The 25,855-nt window shown below is 42.0% G+C and overlaps 1 protein-coding gene across 2 annotated transcripts in view; it reads right to left on the bottom strand.

Annotated features, from left to right (window-relative positions):
- bin1b (bridging integrator 1b) overlaps window positions 1-25,855 on the bottom strand; it is a 46,556-nt gene continuing 20,701 nt past the window's right edge. Inside the window, exons 8-14 of one of the 2 annotated variants that reach the window (XM_017481410.3) lie at window positions 25,673-25,748; window positions 25,467-25,522; window positions 25,307-25,336; window positions 25,009-25,075; window positions 2,329-2,397; window positions 2,135-2,236; window positions 1-2,014 (exon numbers count right to left, since the gene is read on the bottom strand). In XM_017481410.3, the coding sequence (XP_017336899.1) occupies window positions 1,913-2,014; window positions 2,135-2,236; window positions 2,329-2,397; window positions 25,009-25,075; window positions 25,307-25,336; window positions 25,467-25,522; window positions 25,673-25,748 (502 nt within the window). In that variant the 3' untranslated portion in view covers window positions 1-1,912. Of the gene's footprint in view, window positions 2,015-2,134; window positions 2,237-2,328; window positions 2,398-17,371; window positions 18,713-25,008; window positions 25,076-25,306; window positions 25,337-25,466; window positions 25,523-25,672; window positions 25,749-25,855 lie in introns of those variants that run through there. The other variant, XM_047158975.2, reaches the window with a different exon arrangement.

Genomic DNA, 25,855 nt, shown 5'->3' with positions numbered 1-25,855 from the left:
TTTATAGCAATCCATTTTAATACAGTATAATCAATTTGGTTTTGTTACAGACAAGTGTTGTTAATCATTGTCACATTATTCCCATAACTGATGACTATAATAAAATAACCAAACCAAACTTTAAAATGCTAGTTACACATATAACTGTGGGTTTTGAACACTGGATAACTGTCAGAAGGCGGTGTTTAACACTGGACACCTTTTGTTTTCATGCACACATATTGAGACTTAGTACATAGTCACATGGTGACTATATGATGTAGTATTTCCTATAAAATATTTTCATCTCATGGCCATCTGTCTCTGTAACATTATTGCTAAATTCCCGCTGGGTTGTCTCTGGTTTTGTGTGACCACCAGGGGGTGGTGTTTAAGACCTAGAAAACCTATACCACAATGTCACAAGGACCAACTCAGCCCAGAACTGACCAGAAAGATGTTCCGAATGAATCACTGTACTCATCCTATTGAGAGGTGTATAGCGATGCCAAGGAAGCTGCAGCACAGATCTCCTGGAAAAGCAGGCCTCTCTGTAGTGCCCAAGAGGATGAAATACCCATTATACCATGACTCTGACAGCATTAATCTGTCCATTTTGGGCTTATAAGAGGCCAGCTGAGTTTTTGCAGGTGTCTAGACAACAAGCCAGCTTGTGGTAGTATAATGTGCCACATGGCTGATCCATTCAGTTGTATTGGTTTCTGACTCTGAAACCTGCACTCTTCTCTCCAGGGCTTTCTTGACTGCAGGCCGAACAAGTGACCCTGGCATGTAGGCTAGCTTTCTCAGGGTTGATTGCATGTGTCCAACCACACAGACTGTGCCAACCAGACTTTGTGACATCCATAAACTAATCTGGTGGAGAGCCATTCTGCGTCCTGGCCTATGTTTCACATTGCCAGGAGTAAGATTTCGTTGGAGAGGTCAATAAATGTGAAAGTAGAGGCATTGGGCACATAGTTGGTGTTCAGCTACAGCCTTGGCTGCATGTGAGTGAATCAGGATGCAGGATGGTTTGTAATTACTCAGAGCTGAAGCTGTGTGTATAGTGTAAACCGTCAAACTTTGTGGTTAAGAATTAAATGGAGAGATAGCCACTGATCGTGGTATTTTATACTATGCTATTTTATGCTACCGCATGACTTTGTTGTACGGTCTCAGCATGTGTGTATATGTGCACAAGAAAATGTCCACGTGTTAAACACCATCTCCTGGTGGTTAGAAGGAGTGCAATAGAACCCTAAAATATAAGTAAGGCAAGGTAAGGCAAAGGAAAGATTCTAGATCACAAGTTAAGCAGAAAGGTACTAGTCAACTAGTCACAAGCTCCAAATATTAATTTCACTCATTACTCATATTTCTTAAATGCTTTCTGGAGGTATTTCTCTGAAACCATCGATCTGAAAGCCAGTTACATACACAATCACAAGATAACTGACCAGTAGAAATGTTCAAAAGTACACAACACAATATGCAAGTGGGTTGTACTAATGTCACATTCAGAGATTACTATAAAATTTCCATTTATAATGCACTCTACCTCTAGCCATGGTATTTCACAGGGCAAGAAACAATTTCTTTAACACGAAAACTAGGGATGGATTTACTTATCCAAACAAGAAGAAAAAGAGAACAGGACATACAGTGCATTCAGAAAGTATTCAGACGACTTCGTTTTTTTCACATCTGGTTTTTGCTTTGTCATTATGGGGTATGGAGTCTAGACTGGTGTGGAAAAAGTAAAGCATTTTAGCACAAGGCTGAAACATATCAAAATGTGGAAAAAAAATGAATGGGTCTGAATACTCACTGAATCGACTGTAAAAGTGAGCGAATGAAAAAAACAAAAAAGGTAATGTTTGAAGCAGAAATAGTTCAGAAGGAGCATAAATATTGACAACCTACAACCTGTTTACAAACGTTGGGTGAAATTTTCAGGGAATACTCCTTTAGCAGTAAAGTCCTTATTTTGAAGCCAGTGTGTCTCTTTCACACCTAGCAACCATCCATCATCCTGCACATCCACAAACACCACAAAATGAGAAAGGTCTGTACATCTGACAACTGTTAAAATTACAGTAGCCTTTAAAACCTTTCATTTTTCAGAAATGTATTGGCCGGAATTATTACTGACCTGCTCATCAGGGCTGACAAAGGGCATTACAAGCACAATGTCCCCAGCTTTAAGGTCCAGCTCATCACCGTCCGTGGCTGCATAGTCATGTATCACTTTCACCTGCCATTATGCACATACACAGAGAGATAATAAAATATATTTATCATTTACCATGAATCCACAGTACAGAACGAATGTATTCAGAGTCTTACCTTGTACAGAACTCCTGGTGGAGGCTCAATATTAGATCCGCCATTGGTCACCGATGTGTCTGCGTGTGTCTGAGAATGGAAAATAAGCTTATATTCCTACTATCTGACATGGACTTTAAGTCTGCTAATTATTGGATGTAATTCTATTCAGTCATAAGGCAGAATGTAGTTTGTGCTGTCGAAGCTTGTCCTTTGCGCATTTAGATGTTTGGTCCTACTGCATGCATGCAGCTCAGATTCATCTGTCTCATTAATTTCTGGATGTGCTCTGAATAAAGTCAAGTCTCCATCACTGAACAGTTGATAACTGCAACAAAATAGACTTCACGTTAACTGCAACAAAATAGACTTCACGTTAAAACGATAATGAATTCAGAAATTACACTGATGCTCATATTCATAAGTTGCTCATAAGCTCATAAGTTCCTGGTTACACAATTGTACTTTTTGACCCTATAGCATACAGTTGTAAAAGGAAAATTGTTTACAATCACACTATCAGGTGTCACACAGATTAGGATGGGTTCCCTTTGAGGCTGGTTCCTCTCAAGGTTTCCTCCTCATATCATCTCAGGGAGTTTTTCCTTGCCACTGTTGCCTTTGCTCATTAGGGATAAATTAATAAATAAATAAAACATTTTATATCCAGAATTTATATATTTCTGTAGGCTTAGTGGTTAGCAGGTTCGCATCACATCTTCAGGGTCGGGGGTTCGATTACCACCATGGCCCTGTGTGTGCAGAGTTTGCATGTTCTCCCCGTGCTGCGGGGGTTTCCTCCGGGTACTCCGGTTTCCTCCCCCAGTCCAAACACATGCATGGTAGGCTGATTGGCGTGTCTAAAGTGTCTGTAGTGTATGAATGGGTGTGTGAGTGTGTATGTGATTGTGCCCTGTGATGGATTGGCACCCTGTCCAGGGTGTACCAGGCCTTGTGCCCCATGCTCCCTGGGATAGGCCCCAGGTTCCTCCGTGACCATGAAGGAAGGATAAGCGGTATAGAAGATGGATGGATGGATGGATATATTTCTGTAAAGCTGCTTTGTGATAATGTCCATTGTTAAAAGTGTTACACAAATAATTGAATGGAATTGAAATTATTTAACAACAGCTTGACTAAACTTTTCTAACTATTCAGGTTTAAATACTAAGTCTTGGACACTACATTGAAAGCTATTAGCAGGGGGGTCATTCCATCTCAAGTAGGCCAATGCAGGTTGCTCGACCGTTTTTTATTTTCCTAATAATTTTTCCGAGTGATTACCTCTATGTTTTGGCATTGCACATGGTGAACCTAGCACATAGCATTTTGTTATAAGCTACCATTTTCAATGGCTAAAAAAGTAAAAAAAAAAAAAAAAAAAAAAAAGGCCCTTTTTCTTCTTGCCTCATAAACATCAGGCTTTTGTAAGTAACCAAAGCTCCAAAGCTGGTGATAGATTGATATTAGCTAAATAAATTTTTCGGTTAGCAAAAGTTATTTTTTGAAATTTGCATAGCCATTAACTGTTATTGTTGAGGCAGTGTACCTCAGAATACTGAACTCTTTTTCTTACACTGGCACAGCACAGGCTTGAGATATTTGCCACTAGCCTTGGCTTGTCACATTGCTGAGCTTGCAAAGCTCAGACTGGAGCAGAGTCTCTTCACTTGAGTGAGTCAGCAACTCATCGATTCCCACTATATACATAATGAATAATAAGCAATAATGCAGAATTCACGCTTGTGGTGTTAGTGCTCGAGATTTCTAGAAGCAATGATGGGCAAGAGTTCTGGATCGCTGTATCATCTCAGAGGCAACTGTTAGAACACACATTTTATGTGCAGAATGCACTGTCATGTGTACACAGCTTCTGTTCTGGGTGATTATGAGCTATGTTACGGGATTCAAACCTGTGCAGCCAATGTTTAAGCTTCTGGAATCCAGGGATGACCACCAGCAAGGAGTGTCTGGAAGTAAATCCATGACCAGCTTGCATGTATTCCTAGCATGCTCCAGACAGCCTATAGACTATGGACTATATTGTGCGGACTACTTTACAGGCAATTCGCTAAAATTTTGCTGCTCACATTGGCTCGTTCACTCCTGGTAGTGAGAAAACGGAAATGATGCAGGATGGATGTGAATGTAAATGGGATCAAACTAAATTGATAGTATTTCAAACAGCATGGAAGAAGAGCCTGCTGAACTACAGAAAATCTCTTATGCCCAGTTGTTCAAAAAGTTTAATCTGGATCAAAATGATTCGGATTTGGTAATCCCATGTTTTGCTATCAATGATCAGGTAAACCGATCATTTTGTGTTGGTTTTTCAAAGCAACACTGGATTGGATCAACCTGATCTAGATACAAATTTTCAAGATCACCAAATCTAAATTACCAGTTGTGGAGGCGGAGGAGTGGACGAGCGCCGATTTGTTAATGGAGGGCAGAGACGGAGAAGGTGAGTGTTAAGGAGGGCACACCTGTGAGGAATGTTTGCTAATAAATATTCTCCGTTTCAGCGAGACAAGGCGAGGATAAAAGAGGGAGAGACACAGAGAGAACATAATGGCAAGCGGGAGCTGAGCACTTGTGTGTGTGAAAAACGAAAGAAACCCCAGAATGAAAGAAAAAGTAATAAAGCACCAGAGTGTTAAGCCTGCCTCGGTCTTCCTTCTCCTTGCCAGTCATTAAAGTTGTCACACTGGTGTTGAAGCCCGGTAGAAAAGAAGGTGCCACCATGGAGAGATCACCGCTGGCTGAACTCGTCCGGAACCTCGTCACTCTAAACTAGCACCAGCATCAGGCCAAGGTGCAATTGTACCGCAATTCGCTTACGAAGATGGGTTAGCAGGACGACCCAGAGGCCTTCCTGGAGCTCTATGAGTGCTCTGCACTGGCGTGGGGTTGGCCGTTGGAACAGTGGGCACCCCGCCTGCTGCAGCTGTTGTCCAGAGAAGCCCAGCTAGCAGCCCAACAGCTGCCGGTCACTAACCTGATAGAGTACCCGGACCTGAAGTGAGTGATTCTGCAGTGAGTTGGCCAGACCCCAGAGCAGCACAGTCAGCATTTCCGGTTCCTGACACTTCACGATGTTGGTCGACCGTTCGCGTTTGCCCAGAAACTCTGTGACGCCTGCCGGACTTGGCTGTTAGCTGAGGGGTGCAGCACAGAGGAGGTGATCGACCTGGTGGTCCTGGAGCAGTTCGACGGTGAATGAGTCCAGTGCATCGCTGGAGGAAGCGGTCCAGCTGGCAGAACACCAAATGGCGGCATATCCTGGGGCAGGCGATCCTCTCAGCTCTTCACTTTCTGCTCTCTCTCTCTCTCTCATGTCTCTCCTTCTTTTCCCTGTCCTGTCCTTGATCACAGGGGTTGGCTTCCCCAAGACCAACCCCCATACCTGTTTTTTCCACAGGTGAGGGCCACTGATAGTGCAGGTTGTCAGTGCTCCACTCCTCTTGCCAGGGATTCCCCTTGGGGATTGTCCCTTGGAGCAGTCATGCAACAAAATGCTGAAGCACGCCTTTGACCGAGTGAGAGTAATCAATTTTCAGTAGGTCCAGCCGAATGCTGCGCTCTCCCACTCCTATTTTTCAGTAATTCACGATATATTATATCGAGTGACGCAGGACGCTCAAACGCAAGAATAGATCAGGAATAGTTGGTTCTGAGGAGCAGTTGGGAATTGGTATTCCAGTCGGCTTATCATAATCCCATGGCAGGGCACTTAGGGCAGGGGAAAACACTGAGCCGACTCCTGGCCCACATTTATTGGCCAGGCATTCATGGCGATGTATGCTGGTGGTGTGCGGCATGCTGTGAATGCCAGCTGGTGAATCCACCGGCCACTCCAAAAGTGCCGTTGCACCCATACGTAGTCTTACTGGGCTACGCAATGCAATACCCAGAAACGGCGACACTCCACAGCAATTCGGCACGGAATATTGCACTCTTCCTCCCTGGCTGGATGGCTCTTCCTCCTCTCATTTCCCATTTAGGGAGCCCAAAAGAGATCCTCACTGACCAGGGCACATCATTCAGGTCATGAACACTACACTAGCTGTATGGGATGTTGGGGATTAAATCAGTTCGCACCACCGTTTATTGTTATCGTTATTCGTCCACAAACAGACAGCTGGTGGAATATATTAATCAAACACTTAAGAACATGATCTGTAAGTTCATTCACGATGTTTCAAGAAAATTGGGAGGAGGGACCTTCAAAGAGTAAGAATGAAATTCAGTATGTTCTTGACCTTAGAGAAAAACTCCACACCCTCTCCCCAGTCGCACAAGCCTCATAGAACACCACATTGAGACAACCCCAAGGTTGGTACGTAGCTGCCCATATCAGCTGTCCGAACACAAAAAAATGTAGTACGGGATATGGGGCTATGCACGACATGCGGGGTAATCGAGGAATCCCACAGTGATTGAAGTAGCCCAGGGGTTTTGATCCCCAAGGCCGATGGGATGGTCCGATACTGTGTTTGGATTGTAGACAAGTCAACGTGGTGTCTAAATTCGACGCATACCCAATGCCATGCATTGACTAAACGCAAGATCAGTCAGGCGCGGCTCACTTTTACTCACCTTAACTCCCATGTCCTGTGAAAAAACTGCCTTTTCCACTCCGTCTGCATTATACCAATTCGTGACCCTTCCTTTTGGGTTGTTTGGGGTGCCTGCGATGTTCCCGTGGCTCATGGACAAGATGCTCTGTCTGTACATGGCCTATGTGGCTGCTTATTTAGATGATATTATCTACAATAATGATTGGCTGTGATACATGCAGCAATTAAGAGTGGGTGGGGTTCACGGTAAACCCGAAGAAGTGCGCAATTGGATGGGTGGAAGGGGTATCTGGGCTTGGGTCATGGGCAGGTGCATCCCCAAATTAATAAAACCGCAGCAATTGCGAACTGCCCAAGGCCCAAGACCAATAAGGAGGTGAGACAGCTGTGTGGCTGGCTGGCTATTATCGTAGGTTCATGCTTAATTATTCGGGTGTCACCAGACCACTGACCGACCTCACAAGAAAGGGGGCACCAGACCCGGTCCAGTGGATGGAGCCGTGCCAACAGGCATTCACTCAGGTGGAAGCAGCACTGTGTTCGGTGGACAACTCCTACATTCTCCTAACTTCTGCCTCACTTTTATTTTGCAGACGGGTGCATCGGACAGGGGGTTGGGGACTGGTATACTATTGTCCCAGGTAGTGGAGGGGGCGGAGCGCCCCGTGCTGTACATAAGCTATAAGCTCTCCATGCGAGAGACAAAGTACAGCATGGTAGAGAAGGCATGCCTGGCGATCAAATGGGTGTTCCTCACCCTCCGGTATGATGGCTGTCGCGGATCTCCTCTCTTGGCCGGGGGGGGTCGGCAGCAGGATGGATGGCTCCCCGGCCTGAGTTGGGTGGTGAGGATATGTGGAGGTGGAGGAGTGGACGAGCGCCGATTTGTGAATGGAGAGTGGAGCGGAGAAAGCGAGTGGAAAGGAAGGCACACCTGTGGGGTATTTTTGTTAATGAATATTCTCTGTTTCAATGAGATGAGGTGAGGATAAAAGAGGGAGAGACACACGCCGAGAGAGAGAGAGAGAGAGAGAGAGAGAGAGAGAGAGAGAGAGAGAGAGAGAGAGAGAGAGAGAGAGAGAGAGAGAGAGAGAGAGAGAGAGAGAGAGATAGACCACCAAGTGTGAGGTGAGCTGAGCTGTGTGTGTATGTGTGTGTGTGAAAAAGGAAAGAAACCCCATAACGTATTAAAAAGTAGGAAGACAGTGTTAAGCCTGCCTGTCTTCCTTCTCCTTGCCCATTGTTAAAATTGTCACATCAGAGCTCTAAATGGGACTACATACAGTATCACAGCGTAGGCTACTAGCTATGTAAAGAACAACAGGCAGAATGCATGGGGTCACTTTAAATGTTTTTATTTGAAGATACAGAAAACAGCACAATAAAACAATACAATCCCCTTTATATTTAAAATTTATTTTAAACAGTCAGACCCCTCATCTGACCCACAACAAAAACCCAAACAAACAAATCTACATTATTCACAAATACATTGTGGATAGTTTGGATCATAAAAAGTCTAAATGTTGAATAGTAAACAAAATAAGATTGTTCAGAGTTCTTCATGTGTGGAGAGCAATAAGGGATGCAATTGTTAGAAACTACTTTTGACTGGTTCATATCTGATTGTGTTATTGTAATTAATATACAGTGACAAATGAGTTCAAATTAAATGTATTATATTTGTTTTATACTGACAGCTGTTTGAGGGATTATTTATGGGGACAAAATAGAAAGGCTTATAGTCTAATGTATACTTTATTTACTTTATTATTGTAACGGTTAAACAAATCAAGCATATAAATAAAAGTTCATACTACAATAAAGTTAAATAAAGCATAAAGCAAGGTGTCTTTAGGTCAGGACTTTTATCAAACAGGTGAAGTTTGGAGCAGATTGGCCATTGTATGTTTGAGTTATAACAACTTCCTGATTCATGGGGAAACATCAAAATTTGTGAGACCACCACGCCTACGCTGTGCAGCGAAAACTCAAAAGCTTCACAATGTAGCATTATCAAGGCCTTTAGATGAGACTGACTGTATTGGGATGTTATACGTTTATTGAATTTCGTACATGAAGGTGAAACAATGTTGTCGGGCAACTGGACAAGTGCAAGTAGTTTTTCACTTTAACTTTTTCTACCGTTAAATCCAGGGATGGTACATGAAACTGTACCTACTTGCCTTAGAGACTGTTAGGACCACAGTACCAACTTTAATGTCTTCTTTCTCTTTATTCCACTTCTGGCAAGCTTGCCAGGTAGGCAGAAAGATATGAATGAAATGTTTCCAAAAATTATCACTGAGAATCTGAATACGTCTACATATTTTATCCCTGAGCAGGTCGTATTCAGGGAAAACCACCTGTGGTAGAGAGGAGTCGGGCCGCCTCATCAATAAGGAGTTTGGGGTTACTGCATCTGGATCCACAACATCGCTGGATACATAACCCAAACATCTTGAGTTTAAGATTCCTTCAATCTTGAATAATACGGTTCTTAACACCTCTTCGGTGACAACCTGAGGACCTAACGTGGGTTCATAGGGCTGTCCTCACAGATCTCACACTAGGAGGTTTGAACCGGATTCTTTGATCTCTGATAATTGGGAGGTGTTTCTTTTTATTTTCTTTCTGTTTGAAACAAAATTGCAAGTTACTTTTTTCTTAATTTATTTATTTTTTAACATGGGTTGTGCATGGGTACATGTGTTCAGCACTGCTCATCTTTGTGGATGAATCTGATGGTTTGAGGTATTCGTACGAGTTTATTAACTCCAAAACTTGGCAACGGAGGTGGCGGCATATACGGTTTTCTTGGAGTAGAGGCGAGTTTCTCTCTCTCATAGGTAGCAGAAAATAAGTGCAATTTACCACATTGACCATAGCAAAAAAAAATAAAAAAATACAACATAGTAAACTCGAAACCTAGCTGAGTCAAGTGAACACGTGTGCTTATGTTACCTAGCTACCTACTGAGCCACTGAAACGTCTTACCTGTTCAGCACAAAAAAAGTCATCCCTGCATTAGTCTTCAATCCCTTCAGATCTTTGAGTTGAGTTTTCACCACCTCTCAAAAGACATGCCAATATTTATTCGTTTTAGCACAGGCTGTTGTTTTCCCTTTATAACTGCAGGCTCTCTGCAGTTCGAGGCTTCTTGGTTTTGACAACAGCTGATTCCACAGATATAAACGATGATTGTTTAGAACTGTCCAGATTAAAAGTAGCCATCTGAATGATGTTTAAATTCTAAGCAATTCTTGTAAGGACAAGCTAGAAACACTCCACCATCCTCAGCCCCAATGCGATATAGTAGCCGGCTCTTCTTTCTGTTTATGGACGTGATGTAACCATGCAAATGTCTGTTAAAGACTGGTGTCTGTAGTCAGTTGGAACAGCTAATAATTATATCAGTATGTTTATGTTATCTGAGCCTGATTAAATAAAGTGTCTGGCTGCTCTTCTTTCATTTAAGGGTGCTTCAGATGATTAGTAGTGAACTCTTCACTTATGTGCATGCATGATTATACTGAACTACTGCTTGCACATCTAAATCTGCACCACTGAAAAAGAGAGTTGCTACAATCCCATAGACTTCTGTAGGAATCAGAGAATGTAGAAGAGACATGTGACATGGGGCAACTGATAGTTCCAAACACTGAATGGTTTCAGCACTGAACCCCATTCATTTCACCGAGACAAGATGGCGGCGCATGCACAGCGACTTACCAGATTTCAGATAATAGTGATAATTTACCTGGTTATTACTCATATGCTCGGTAGTTTCAGTTCTGCGAACTTCATTTACAACAGACAGACACTTTTGGACATCAACTATCGGTGTTCCAACATAACTTTGGACCATCCTTTTGATTTCGGTGATCACCCTCCGGACCTACGGAGAACAGAGCGGTCTAGCATTTCACTCATACCGGGCAGAAGGTGCACGTAGGCGGCGTAAAGACCGTAAACAAAGGCGGGGGTCGTGCGGAGGGCTGCGTGCTAAGCTAACTCTAAACCCACATCGCCCAGCTATTCCGAGCGTCTTCCTCACCAATGTACGGTGTCTGATGAACAAACTGGACGAATTAAAGATCTGGACCCTCGCACAGAGATGGCTTATGGACTGTAATCTCATGTTCTTCACGGAAACATGGCTACCCAACGATGTGCAAAACAGTGTGGTGGACTTGGATGGGCACTCTATCTTCAGGGCTGACAGAGTGGCAGCTACATCAGGTAAAAGCAAGGGCGGTGGAGTATGCATTTATGTAAACAAATCATGGTGCATGGACTCCGTCATTGTAAATACCCACTGCTCTGTTGATTTGGAGTTCCTGATTATTAAGTGCAGGCCATTCTACCTACCACATGAGTTTACGTGCATCATTGCTGCAGCATTCTATGCTCCGCTGGATGCTAATGCAAAAGTGGCCATGAAAGAACTTTGGGCTACTATTAGCAAGCTACAAACCTTGCACCCAGATGTGGCCTTCATTGTCACTGGGGACTTTAATCACTGCACCTTAAAATCTGTTCTCCCGAAATTTCATCAGAACGTTGCCTGTTCCACAAGAGGGCATACAACATTGGACCATGTATACACCAGCGTGACTGATGCATACAAAAGTTACATCCCTCCCCCACCTAGGGCAGTCGGACCAGCTTTCTTTGTTCCTGCTCCCAAAGTACACCCCGGTCATCAAAAGGTGTGAAACCCACAATGAGGACCGTCAAGATCTGGCTGGAAGGTGCTGACTCCATTCAACATGCAGACTGGAACATGTTTGCTGCCCAGGTCACCACAACTACACAGATTAACAGTGATACTTACACCAACTCTGTCCTGGAGCACATCATGTGGGCAGAGTTACAACACACACACACAAAAAAAAAAATCTACCCCAATCAGAAGCCCTGAATGAATAGAGAAGTTCTGAGCTCCTGCTCAATGCCAGAAATGTAGCCTTCAGGTCTGGAGATCGGGAGGCTTACAGCTCTGCCAGGACCAATCTGAGAAGGGTAATCTGCCAGGCCAAACATACATATAGACTGAGGATTGAAGAGCACTTCAACTCCTCGGATCCCCGGCATATGTGGCAAGGCATACAGACCCTGATGGACTTCAAAACACCCAGCACGGTGCCTCCCGCCAACTCTGCCTCCCTCCCTGATGAGCTCAACCACTTCTATGCTCGCTTCAACAGAGACAACAGGGAGACCCCTCAAAGTGGTTCTCCCACCAGTTGATCAGCCTCTCACATTCTCAATCACAGATGTTTGCTATACTCTGAGCAAGGTGAATGCATGGAAGGCAGCCGGCCCGGATGGAATACCTGGGCGAGTGCTCCAGAGCCTGTGCGGTGCAGCTGGCTGGGGTCTTTACGGACATTTTCAATCTGTCCCTGGCTCAGGCAACGGTCCTCACCAGTTTGAAGACTGACATCACTGTGCCAGTACCAAAGCACTCCACTGCCACGGCCCTCAATGACTTCCGCCCAGTTGCACTCACCCCCATCATTGCAAAGTGCTTCGAGAAACTGGTCCAATCACACTTAAGATCATGTCTCCCTGCCACATTGGATCCACATCAGTTTGCCTATCGCCACAACAGGTCAACAGAGGATGCCATCTCTACGGCACTCCACTCTGCATTGATCCATCTAGACAGTCAAAACTCGTACGTCAGAATGCTGTTCACTGACTTCAGTTCACTATTTAACACTGTAATCCCCTCCAAGTTGATCTCCAAGCTCAGCCAGCTTGGTATCAGCACTTCACTCTGTAACTGGACTCAATCTGTTAAGTTAGACAACCTCTCCTCCTCTATCATCACCCTGAACACCAGCGTGCCACAAGGTTGCGTGTTGAGCCCGCTTCTGTACTCCCTGTTCACCCATGACTGCGTTACTGTTTATTTCTCCAACTCCATAAACAAGTGCGCAGATGACACCACGGTGTTAGGCCTGATAAAGGACGACAATGAGACGGCCTACAGGGATGAGGTTCAGCACTTGGCCGTGTGGTGTGCCACAAATAACCTGGAACTTAATATCAAGAAGACGAAAGAGATCATCGTGGACTTCAGGCGGACTGGAAGTCAAGCACTGACCCCATCTACATCAGTGGAGCTGTGGTGGAGCGTGTGCCTGGTTTCAAGTTCCTTGGCATCCACATCTCAAATGATCTCACCTGGTCCCTTAACGCCTCCACCATAGTCAAAAAGGCACAGCAGCGCCTTTACTTCCTAAAGAGCCTCAAAAAAGCACACCTGTGTCCTAGGATCCTGGTGGACTTCTATCGCTGTACCATTGAGAGCATACTCACTAACTGCATCTCAGTCTGGTACGGCAACCGCTCCGCTTCCAACTGCAAAGCACTCCAGAGGGTAGTTAAAACTGCCCAACGAATAACCGGCGCCCAGCTACCCACCATTGATAACATCTACCGCAAGCGTTGCCTGGGACGGGCAAAAAACATCATTAAGGATGCCTCCCACCCTAACAATGGACCTCTCATCTGCAACCCCTACTGTCTATATTTTAATATATTCACTGATACCGTATTTTTTTAACTCCACTGTACATAATACTTGTATTGCACTTGCACTGCAATACTTACTCCTGCACTTTCTGCATATTATATATAAAAAATTTTCTTTGCCATGAGGTGCCATGTTGAACTTCCAGTGACCAGTATGAGGGAGTGTGAGAGCGATGACACCAAATTTAACACACCTGCTCCCCATTCACACCTGAGACCTTGGAACACTAACAAGTCACATGACACCAGGGAGGGAAAACGGCTAATTGGGCACAATTTGGACATTTTCACTTAGGGGTGTACTCACTTTTGTTGCCAGCGGTTTAGACATTAATGGCTGTGTGTTGAGTTATTTTGAGGGGACAGCAAATTTACACTGTTACACAAGCTGTACACTCACTACTTTACATTGTAGCAAAGTGTCATTTCTTTAGTGTTGTCACATGAAAAAATATCAAATATTTACTAAAATGTGAGGGGTGTACTCACTTTTGTGAGATACTGTATGTGTCACGTGAAATTCCAGACAACATTTCCCTATGAAATTTCACCAAACACACTCATTGAGAAATCAGTAGTAGGACCTAACAGGATATAAACTAAGCAACAAACTATGTTACACATGTTATACATCAAAACAATCGACTCAGTGAGGAGAATTTCATTATGGAGATGACCATACCCTCAACTCAGTGTGCAGTAATGCATTATAGATATTTTAGTGACGTCACATGCACAATATCCCCCAAAGTAATTGGAATCACAAACCTCAACATAGACATGTGACATATCAAAACACTCAGCTCAATGAGAATTGCATCATGGGTATTCTAGTGATGTCATATGTGCTGCTGCATGTAGGTGTCGAATTTTCCATGGGCAAGCACCACTCACATTTTCTTTAGAAAATGTAAAACAAATTTTTTTAAAGTTATTATTACTATTCTAAGACCCAAAATATCTAAATGCTACTCCTGCCAGAGCTTTCAAGTTACATGCACCAAACTCACCACAGACGTTCAAGCTATTCTGACTTAGTGTATTATGACTTTTCTAAGTGATCGGAATTGAGATCACGGAAGTTCAAAATGGACAAAATTCCCATTGACTTGACTGTTATAACTCCTTGAGCTTTCAAGCTACTTCTTCTAAACTCAGGAGTGTTCGCCTTGGTCCAGAGAATCAGGAAATCCCATTTGGGAATGGATCCCACATGCACGTCGCATGGAATTTCTCATCGGATTTCCCAATACACAGTAATGTAAAAATGAGTCAAGAGGAGCAAGAGAGGCCATAAACTAATCACCAAACTACTGCAGCCATGTCATACATCAAAACAATTAGCTCAGTGAGGATAATTGCATTATGTGGGATGACAATACCATCAACTCAGTGTGCAGAAATGCGTTATGGGTATTTTTATGACATCAAATGCAGGTTAACCCCCAAAATAAGTGGAATCAATAAAGTACTGCAACATATGCAAGTGACACATTAAAACACTCAGCTCAATGAGGAGGATTGCATTATGGGTATTCTAGTGATGTGACGTGATGCCACATGCATGTTAACCCCCAAAATATGTGGAATCACAAAACTACCTCAACACAGACATGTGACATATCAAAACACTCCGCTCAATGAGGAAAACTGCATTATGGGTAGTCTAGTGAGGTCACGTGATATCATGTGCATGTTAACCCCCGACCTAGCAATCCAACTTTAGCAGTATTGGCCTATCTAGCCAACTCTACAAGTGCCATATATCCATCCATCCATCCATCCATCCATCCATCCATCCATCCATCCATCTCTAGAAGTATTGTAACCCTATCTATCCATCTCTAGAAGTATTGGCACCCATTTTTATCTAACGCTACAATACTGGTACCCTCTCTATCTGTCTCTCTCTCTTTCTTAAAACTGCACATTACCTTCAGATTTCAAATTGATAACTATTTTAAACTTTCAGATTGGCTTTGTCAAGCCAGCAAGCCAAGTTTGTCGTGATGAAGTTTACCTATCTAGTTCTTGCCTTTTCTCAACCCTGAATGGTTTTTGGAGCTATCAGCATAACAATGACTACACTGCCAGAGCTACAGGTAACCTGGCCTCCAAAGCTGGAGACAGACTACCATAAATTTCTTATTTTTTCCAACTGTTTGAGTGGGGCCTCCCTTGGCACTTCAGCTCAGCTCCACAGCCTGACATCTCCTGGTTAGTGGGCCTGTTGCTAAACCACTCATAGCTAACCTATGTCAGTGAATGGATCAATAACTAGTAGCCGACTGAGATAATACCCGAGATCTTCTCTCCACTGAGCCATTTGTGCTTATTTTTATTTTCACTCAGCAATTCATTTAGTTTACATATCCACCACTGTCTTAAGAGAAGCAGGCCTGTGGCTTCACTTGCTATCATATCCAGGTGTGTTTCCCTCAGATTAGTGCTCCATGTAGTTAATCACCAAATTGCTGGTTTCCCCTATATGCATAGTCTGGGCTCCAAGTACCTAATAAGCTAGAATGTAGGATTTACATTTGTGTGATCAATGTCTAAGCTCTCTGGAAGTTGAGGATAAGGCATTATGTGTTCAATGCCTCACGATTTATCATCTTGGAGAAACAATTGTCAGACCAGACATTTCAGTTGTGGACTGTATAGTGATGGCATGCTCATTCTGCAGATTTAGACCCTGCTAGCCATAAATATTCATAGACAGTGATGACTGACAAGCACAGAGTCCCCCTCGAAGCATGTAGATAACCTAGCATCAGATATGGCTTTGCTGAAATCACATGTTTTTAGAACTGAAGCCATGTACAGCAGAAACTCACAGCCTCTAACAGAGCCATCCACATATCCTGATAGCCAATCCACTATCCCACTCCTCAGCCTATGAGAGATATGATGTCAGTGGCCATGTCTGGGAGACGATTTAATCCGATGGTGAACTGATGATTGAAACGACAGTCAAACTTTGGCTCCATCAGTATCCAGAAGTGGATCTTCCTCTAGCAGTTCAAATGCTCAGCTGGCAAGCTCTGACAGCCACCCTCAAAACAGTGGCAGCCCAAATTGGATTGAATGCTGACACACACCTCATAGCTCCAAATAAATATTTTATGCAGTCCCAGCCAAAAAGGTTTTTACTGTGCCACAGTGCAAATACTACATTGACAGTATTATAAAGTAGGCTCTAGTGTTGGTCCTAATTTTAATTCCTAAAATAAAGAAAAAAAAATTCTAATCAGCAGGGTTTATGATATTTACTATATTAAGAAGTACATTTCACATGAAATTCAAGACTGGAATCACCAAATGCTAATGTTTAGGGGTGGGTGATATGACTACAATCTTATTTCACAATAACGATACATTTTCTCAGGTAGGTCTGTCGGTAGTATTCAAGTAAGAAATACTACGGAAATACACTACAGCAATTAAATGTAAATTAAAACAGACTTCACTGTATGACATATACATACGAGTGAGTGAGTGATTTTCTCTTTGTCTTTTGTTGTTTGATTAACATTAATGTCAAACACAGCAGCAGGTTTATTAGACTGCTGTCACTTTAAGACCTAATGCACAGATCCAGTATACTGTATTGATACACACATTCACTTAAGACATAACCGACTGTGTTTGCATGAATACTTGGCCAGACCTGCATTTTGACATGATGTCTGTGTATTTATTTGACCGTCCAAGCATAATAATATGCTAAAGAAAACTTAGAACGCTGCTTACATAGTTCCGGTAAAATCTCAGCCAGTGACTGTACTTCCTTATAGCGCGTTCCTATAGCTCAGTGTACTACCGGCAAAACTCTTCCATACGATTCATTCACCGCGATGAAACTATATTTGTTTATAATAATTTATTTTATATTATATATATATATATATATACACACATACACATACACACACACACACACACACACACACACACACACACACGAGTAATGGCTTCAAGAAAGTTAAAGTATCAAGGTGGGAAGACAGTAGTTCGGCCAAACACTGAAGCGTTCCGTTACGTGAGACCTGGTCAAAGTTCAACTCTAAGAGTCTTCCATGTTTAAATGCATCGATATATATTTTTACTCTGCACCAATGATTAAAATTTAATTTAATGTAGGTTAATTTTATTTATTTACTTATTTATTTATTTTTTAAACTCAAGTAAAAGTACTGATTTAACTATACTCAAAAAGGTACAATTACAGTGAACCATGTACTCAAGTTGTCATGGACTGGAAGAGGTGGATACAAATGCAGATAACTTATTGCATAAAGTAAATTTTAATTAGATAAAGAAATACAAAGACAGGTATGAACTGTCAGAAACGGACACATAGCTAGATTCGCTAGTCGGATATAGCATGAGAATACTCACCCTCAAAAGTTGTCGATGTAACTCGAAATATATCATTTGAAGCCCTTCATCATTCACAGAAATCTGGGGACGCTCTTGTAAACAGTGAGTGTAATATGTCACACTCTCCTGTGCCATCTTCACACAGTTATTGCCAATGGCGAAAACGGTTTCCGGTGCGGCACCGGATGTAACTGAGCTGGCGGAGACAAAATGCAGAAGCGATCGAGCATAGAGTCCATTCGGGGTGCTTCTCAATACTCAAATTGATGCTTCCTCGCTCCTCCATCCTCCAGCCCGTGACTGGAAATTGATCGACGTCAACCATCTTGAAGGACATATCAATTCTCTAAATACACCGCAAGGAGGCGAGGAACGAGGAGTGAGGAAGCTAGGAGCGAGGATACACAGGTGTATCCTATGCGGAAGTGTTTCTTGTCGAAAACCCTGAGCACGTATAAAGTCCCCTCCTCCTTTACATCTGCCACAATCTCAAACAAAAAGTCCTGTGATATGATGGAATTTTGTGCAAAATATAATTAAATAATATGCTTACAATGAGGATTGCAATTAATTGATGCTTGCATGTTTGGATATGCAAAGCAGCACAAAACATGCGATAATTTATGCAGTTTATTAATTCATTGTTTTAATTAATGCATTTCACATACTATTTTGTATGCATTTTTCTTCATTATGAATGTTATTAACCAAACTCCAACAACATAACAGCAGATCAAAAAAATGAGCATAACGGCAGATCACTGGAGCGCAGTGAGGTAATCCAGCTGAGCATAGTCATCATTAATTGACATCGCTTTGAAGTGATGCTTGAGAGAGAGAAAATATTCCATTCGACTTGCTTCGATTCCGCTCTCCTCGCGTCTCATCCTTGCATCCTAAGGGGATGGAGCAAAGACACGAGGAAAGGAAACAAGGATGCGCAAATAAGAAATGAGAAGCACCCTCGGTACTTGCACGGTGAGGCGGCTTTCTGTGGACGTGTTTCAAGTGTGTCAGGCAGGGAGACATTCATTCAGTTCTTGTTATCTTAATTATGTGGTGTTATTTATTTTTTATCTTTCTTTTCATGTTACGCATGACGCGGACACGACTGTACTCGGGGGGGGGGAAATTTCAAAATGTCAAAAATGTCCGAGTCAGAGTCACATACAAATTTACCCAAGTGCATGACAAGTCCTTCATAATTGGACTCGATTCCGGACTCAAGTCCGAGTGCGGGATCGAGTAACCCTACTCTATCCATCTTCAGTTTTATTTCACCTCATTATGAGACGAATTCCTGTAATAGTTAACTAGGGTTAGCATGGTTTGAGTAGTGTTAGCAATTCTTAATGTGGGCTGAAATGCAATAGATACAGGGAATGATGTGCACAACTCCGGCGGCACCGCTTGGCAAGTACCTGTACTGTGTCTCTTGCTCCCGTGAATCAATACTTTACATTAGTTAATACATTAGTGAATACCACATGTGTAACCTGGCTTGGGAATTGGAGGCTATAGCCCCAAAAACCTTTTCTTTAGCCCTGAATAATTCTCCACGTGGAGCGGTTTATCACTATGTAACTGAACGTCAATAAATGAAGACGGCAGTGTTGTAATTTTGTATCTTCAGTAAACAGAGTGTTGTATTTTATCTTCATTGAACAGAGGCAAGACCAATCAGACAGTGTTTACTGGAAATACCAGTGTCTTATTGGCTGACAGGTCTCAATTCTGCCAAATGCTAGCTCACATATATATATTTTTAACAAAGGGGTTGAAACTGAAACACTAACATTGTCTCTTGCTGAACCAGGAGAACAAGGTGTGTAAATGTCTCAATGTAAATGTGTTCCAAGTTACGTGAACATGATCTGAGCAGAGCATAAGGACAGATGGCGCACTCTGCATGGCACTGTAGCGGCTAAACCCATACAGTGATAGTTTAGTTGTGCCTCCCCTTGTCTAGTGACACCAAACTAACAGAGTCATGTTAGATAGCCAAAACATTTGATATTTTGTCGGTCTGGCAGTCCTACAAACAGTGATCACAACTAAAGCAAGTTTTATGATAAATCCAACTTTTTGTCCAATCTTACATTTTTAAGCAATTAGCCCGGACATCCAAGAAAATAAACGCATGGAAAAAGTCTATTTAGAAGTACACTTTTAAAAGGTTTTTGATGGAGAAGAGTCTGGGTTCAGTCCCAGCTGATTAACAGCCCAGCTAATGCCCCTGGATAATACGTTCGTTAATATACGTTAACATTAATTGAAGATGGACATTCCTCACTGAGGTTTGATCTATTTGTAAAACAGACCATGAAGCTGTAAAAAATAAAACACTTTATGCTCTGTTCGATATGTTTTGACTACTTTTAAAAGTATATTGTATAATTATATCTGTAGGAGCTAATGAAATATTTTGTTAAAATGTTTATATTTCACAGGGGGAAAAGGATCCAGTTTTGAGACTGCATTCAGCAATTGTTGGGTAGCCCCTTACTTTATTCATTTTTCTATGTTATGATTATTTTTTTTTAAAAAAAAGAAAAAAAGAAATGAATTCTTAGAAACATGCATCTACTGCGATTCCTCCACAGATGTAAAGGGTCACAACAATATCTCTGGGTAACATGAAGACATCATAAAAACATAAATCTGTCAGAACCCACATAATCTCGGTTCGCCTCTGAGCGTGATAATGCACCAGAGTGTATACTGCCCAAGCGACAAGTGCAGGCATAATGATGACATTCTGACAGGCACTTATGATATTATGATATTGCTACAGGTTTGGCACATAAAGGCAACTTTCTAGCAATTTTGCACTGGATTTGTCACTCCAGTCTGCAGCAATTGAACCATCTGTGATGCGGAACTGCATTTCTTGCAGTGGGACACTTAACCCAAGACATAGGGTGTCCAGAGGAATGAGGATACTACCATACCTGAATGACTAGCTTGTGTGCTCAGCTCACGGCTGTATGAGCAGTGTGGCAGTGATATCTGAGCACCCTTCCAGTCAGGTTAGGCGGTTCGACATAGAATGCTAGTTAGCATGTATGTAACTGATTCTATGAACAGAACCAGTCAAAACCAATACCGACTCAGTGGTTACTTGGCAAAAATGTGTTAAACACTGACCCTTGAGGTTATCTGATGTTCATGCAAACCACTGCTACTTGCATAACTAGCGTTGTTCTTGGTGTCTCAACCATTTTTCTGGATATTTTGCTACTAAATCCTCACATCAGAATAAACATTACCATGTACAGATCTTAGGCACATCTTATACATCTGACCTCTCTCAGTCTTTGTCTTTGATCTTTGTCTTAACCCACCAAGCAGGTGGTGGAGCACTTATGGCCTGCATGGCATCCACGTCCATATCCATCAGACTGCCCACTGTAGGGCCATCAAACTGTCACGTGCACAAGTAAAAATCACACAGTACCTTTAAAGGGATAGGTTTATGGAACTGTTCTGAGCACTATAAGATTGGAAACACTGGTTTGAAAGATCCTACAGGCAAAATCCCTGCTTCCCTACAAGCTAAAAACCAACATTGGAAAACAGACAGAATGGACAGCTTTACAGTACTTTGTATAGAAAAAACAGAGTGGCAGGATTTTTAAAATAACTGTGTGAGGGACATATTGTGAACTCATGAACGGATAAGAAAAATGGCTACAAGAATGATCAGGTGAAGGTTTGAATAGAGAGAGAGCAAGAGAGAGAGAGAAAAGACAAATTGAGAGGCATTGCTGACCTGTGACAGGTCAGTAAATCTTTATTCAGGGACCAGTATATCTTCAAAAAGGTTGGTTACAGTGCCCTGCCTAAAGTGCCCCCCCTAAACAGCGAGGCCAATTCTATTGTTTTCACTATACACTGAAGACATTTGGGTTTGAGATCAAAAGATGAATTTATAGATATATTAAACAACAAAAATATTTGAACATGTGACTGATAGGTGTTTCTTGCTGCCCATGTGTGCCCGGTAAAGTTTATTTTTTAGAAAATTATCTTCTCTGAATGTCTACTCTTGGTTTGACCTCTAGGTTTCACCTGTGAAGACTGTATTTGTTGTTGAAATGGATAAACCAACATGAAGACCGGAAAACTGTCTATGGGAGAAAAGCAAGCCATTTTGAAGCTGAGAAAAGAGGGAATATCAATCAGAGCCATTGCACATGCATTGGGCACAGCCAATAGAACAATTTGGAATGTCCTGAAAAAGAAAGAAACCACTGGTGTACTAATGGCCACGCATGGGACAGGTCAGCCAAGGACAACATCATCAGTTGATGACAGAAACATTATAAGAGCTGTGCAAACAACGGTTATAAGAGCCCAAAACAACAGTTAGTTGTTCAACATCACCAAAAACCTTCACAGGGCAGGGGTGAAGGTATCACAATCCACAAAGTGCAGAAATATGAAAACCACTCATGAACAGTAAGAATCAGAAGGCCAGATTGGAATTTGCAAAGAAAAAAACCATGAGCCACAAAAATTCTGGAACCTCTACCAAAGTGATAGAAAGGCCAAAGTCATGATCCAAAACACAGAAGCACACCAGTCAGGCACGGTGGAAGAAGTGTCATAGCTTGGAAGAATGAATTCTTAAGTCTACAGAAAGAATGTCTTACAATTTACAAAGAAATGCATCAAATATAATTGGGAAGAACTTCATCATGCAGCAAGACAATGAGCCAAAAGAACTGCCAACCCAACAAAGGACTTCATCAGGGGGAAACGGGGAAGGTTTTAGACTGACCAAACCGATCACCGGACCTTTTCAGAAGTCTCAGAAGTTTCACCTTCTGAGGAAGAGACTGAATGGAGAAACACCCCAAAACAAACAACAACTGAAAGAAACTGCAGCACAAGCCTGGAAAAGCAACACAAAAGAAAAATGCAACAGTTTGGTGATGTCACTGGCTTCATGCAGTTATTGCAAGCAAGGGATGAGAAGCCAAATATCAAGTGTTATTTACTTTGACTCTGTTCCTATACTTTTGCTCACCTAAAAATTGTTTGGTCTGCCACCAAAGGTTCCATGTTTTAAGTTGTTTAACACATCTAGATGTAAATATCAGGAAATGAATGCTGAAATTCTGATCTTTCATCTCATACAGTGAAAACAATAGAATTGGCCTTGCTGTGTCAATACTTTCGGAAGGGACCGTACGTTGTCCTGTTGGACCGCAGCAGCTGAAGAAGATATGGTGGGCTGGGGGACCAGTCACCCCAGTCTCAGCTCAGCTTCCACACACACACAAAATATACACATGCAGATAGTAAAGATGACAGATTTACAAATAACATTGTACAACCCCAATTCCGAAAAAGTTGGGACAGTATGGAAAATGCAAAAAAAAAAAAAACAAAAGAGTCATCTGAAAATTCAATTCGCCCTGCACTACATTGAAAACACATTATTTAATGTTTTACTTTGTGAATGTAATTTATTTCTCAAAATATACACTCATTTCAAATCTAATGACTGCAAGACACTCCAAAAAAGTTGGGACAGTTGACTGTTTACCACTGTGTAACGTCACCTTTTATTTTAATAACACTTATTAAGCGTTTGGGTGCTGAAGACACCAATTGCTTAAATTTAGCAAGCAGAATTTTCTCCCATTTCTTCAGCTGCGCAACTATACAGGGCCTTTCTGCATTAATGATGCCCTCACAGATGTGCATGTTACCCATGCCATGGGCACTGACACCCCCATACCATGACAGACGCTGGCTTTTGGACCCGACGCCGATAACAGCTTGGATGAACCTTTTCATCTTTGGCCCGGAGAACACGACGGCTGTTCTGTCTACAAACTATTTAAAATGTTGACTAGTTGGACCACAAAACACGACTCCACTGTGATACTGGTTTTTAAGACAGTGACCTCTGAGGGATTGGAGATCACGCACATTCAGAAGTGGTTTCGGCCTCGCCCTTTACGCACCGAGATTCGACCAGAATCCTTGAATATTTTAATTGTATTGTGCAGTGTAGAAGGTGTAATTCCCCAAATCCTACCGATTTGTCTTTGGGGAATGTTGTTCTTAAAGTGTTGGATTATTCCCTGACACATCTGTTGGCAGATCAGCTAGCCTTGACCCGTCCTTACTCTTGAAGGACTAGGCCTTTTTTAGAGGCTCCTTATATACTATGATTAGACGATCGCCTCACCTATTTCACATCACGTCGCTATTAGTCCTAAATTGCTTCCGTCACAACTTTTTTGGAACGTGTTGCATGCGTCAGTTTCAAAATAAATGCACCTTCAAAAAACTATGCCGCTGTCTTTAAACTAATACCTTGTCTTTATACGTTTTTTGTTTGTTTGTTTGTTTGTTTAAATACAAGTCAAAGTACATTTACAAATCACTCCTCTTTGTTTTTATTAGCATTTTGCATACTGTCCCAACTTTTTTGGAATTGGGGTTCTAGCTTAATGCCATAAACCAAGAATTTTTTAACATTTCTGTTTAAACTAAAACACCCTGTGTGCATGTCTGTGTTATGCTCTGTGTAGTGTATGTATTTGTAGAATTCCTTTTAATTCCTGTTGCATTCAGCATCACACACACACACACACACACACACACACACACACACACACACACACACACACACACACACACACACACACACATACACACACACACATACACACACACACACACACACACACCACATCCCGTATCTGCTTGTGAAGCCACAGAACACACCTAACCACCTGCAATTCTACTTTTCTCATAGCTCTCTTCTCCAGGCTGAGATCAGGGAAACAAAATCACATCAAATTGCTCAAACTAATCTCACCAGATGCCTGGTGACAGACAGTCACTGATCTATACATTAATGTCCCAACTCCATCTTGACATACTAAACTGTATCATTTATGAAGCTACTGCAGAATGCACATGAACTGTTCTAAAATACCATACTGGTCTGATGCCTTAGTTCATGCATATGTTGCAGATTGGTTGCAATTGTAACTGCAGTAATATATCTGTGTGTACTGTCAGAGAAAAAGCACTTAAAAAGGTGTTTGACGAGATCAATTATGGACTCCAGGAAGAATTATTCTCTTTATCTCATTATTCTCACTCTTTCTACCCCTCTATCCGGCTCTCTCTTTTAGTTTACAAATGAAGGTCAATAGAACAGTACCTTAGATGCTGGTTTAGTTATGTCAGACCCAGACTCTGCTGTGACATTGTGGTTGGCTGCTACTTCACTGCAGGAAGGTAAAAAGAATCAGTGACGCTATAAAAAAAACTCCTGAAAATCTCATGCAAAAATCACACAGAGGACAAGATGACAGGTGTAGAACAGGTGTTGCCTAAACATGTTGGTGTTAGTGCTACTTTGAACCATATTATGTCTTAACCACACACACACACACACACACACACACACACACACACACACACACACACACACAACAACATAGCAAAAGTCTAATTACCTCTTCTCAGTAGTTTTGCTAGTAGCATTTCTGTGAGGAATGTGGAATTTGTTTTAGTATACACAAAGTATTGGGGCTTACAGTCAGTTTTGACATGCTAGATCTAGTAGAAAAAGACCAGATCTAATAGGACAAAGCTCAAAGCACAATAAACACTCACTCAGTCTGTCGCTGCTCCACAAGTTTGGTCATACTATCACATAGATTGTGGTTCAGCTGAGAATGAAAGAGAGATTTATACTAAGGAATGACAGAGCTAATCCCCAAATTTCCCCTTTGAGATAACAGATGCATCTATTTATTTATCTTTTTTATCTACAGCAAGTGTGTTAATATAAATAGGGTGATTGTTAGCAGAGCTCTCACTTTGCCCAGCTCTCTGTGGAACTCCTCTTCCAGCCTGGCTATACTCTGAAAGGTGGTCACATAGAAACCAACACGGCTGAGGAGTAAAGAGAGAAACTGAAACTGAGTTACATGTCAACAAAAAGAGACACACAAGTAATAGCTTCTCGTTTATATTTTAAATTGCACCTTTTTGCCTTTCAC

Source organism: Ictalurus punctatus, chromosome 12 (genome assembly GCF_001660625.3).
Source record: "Ictalurus punctatus breed USDA103 chromosome 12, Coco_2.0, whole genome shotgun sequence".
NCBI lineage: Eukaryota > Metazoa > Chordata > Actinopteri > Siluriformes > Ictaluridae > Ictalurus > Ictalurus punctatus.
Note: the sequence above shows the minus strand (reverse complement) of the source record. Positions and strands in the feature narration are given on the sequence as shown.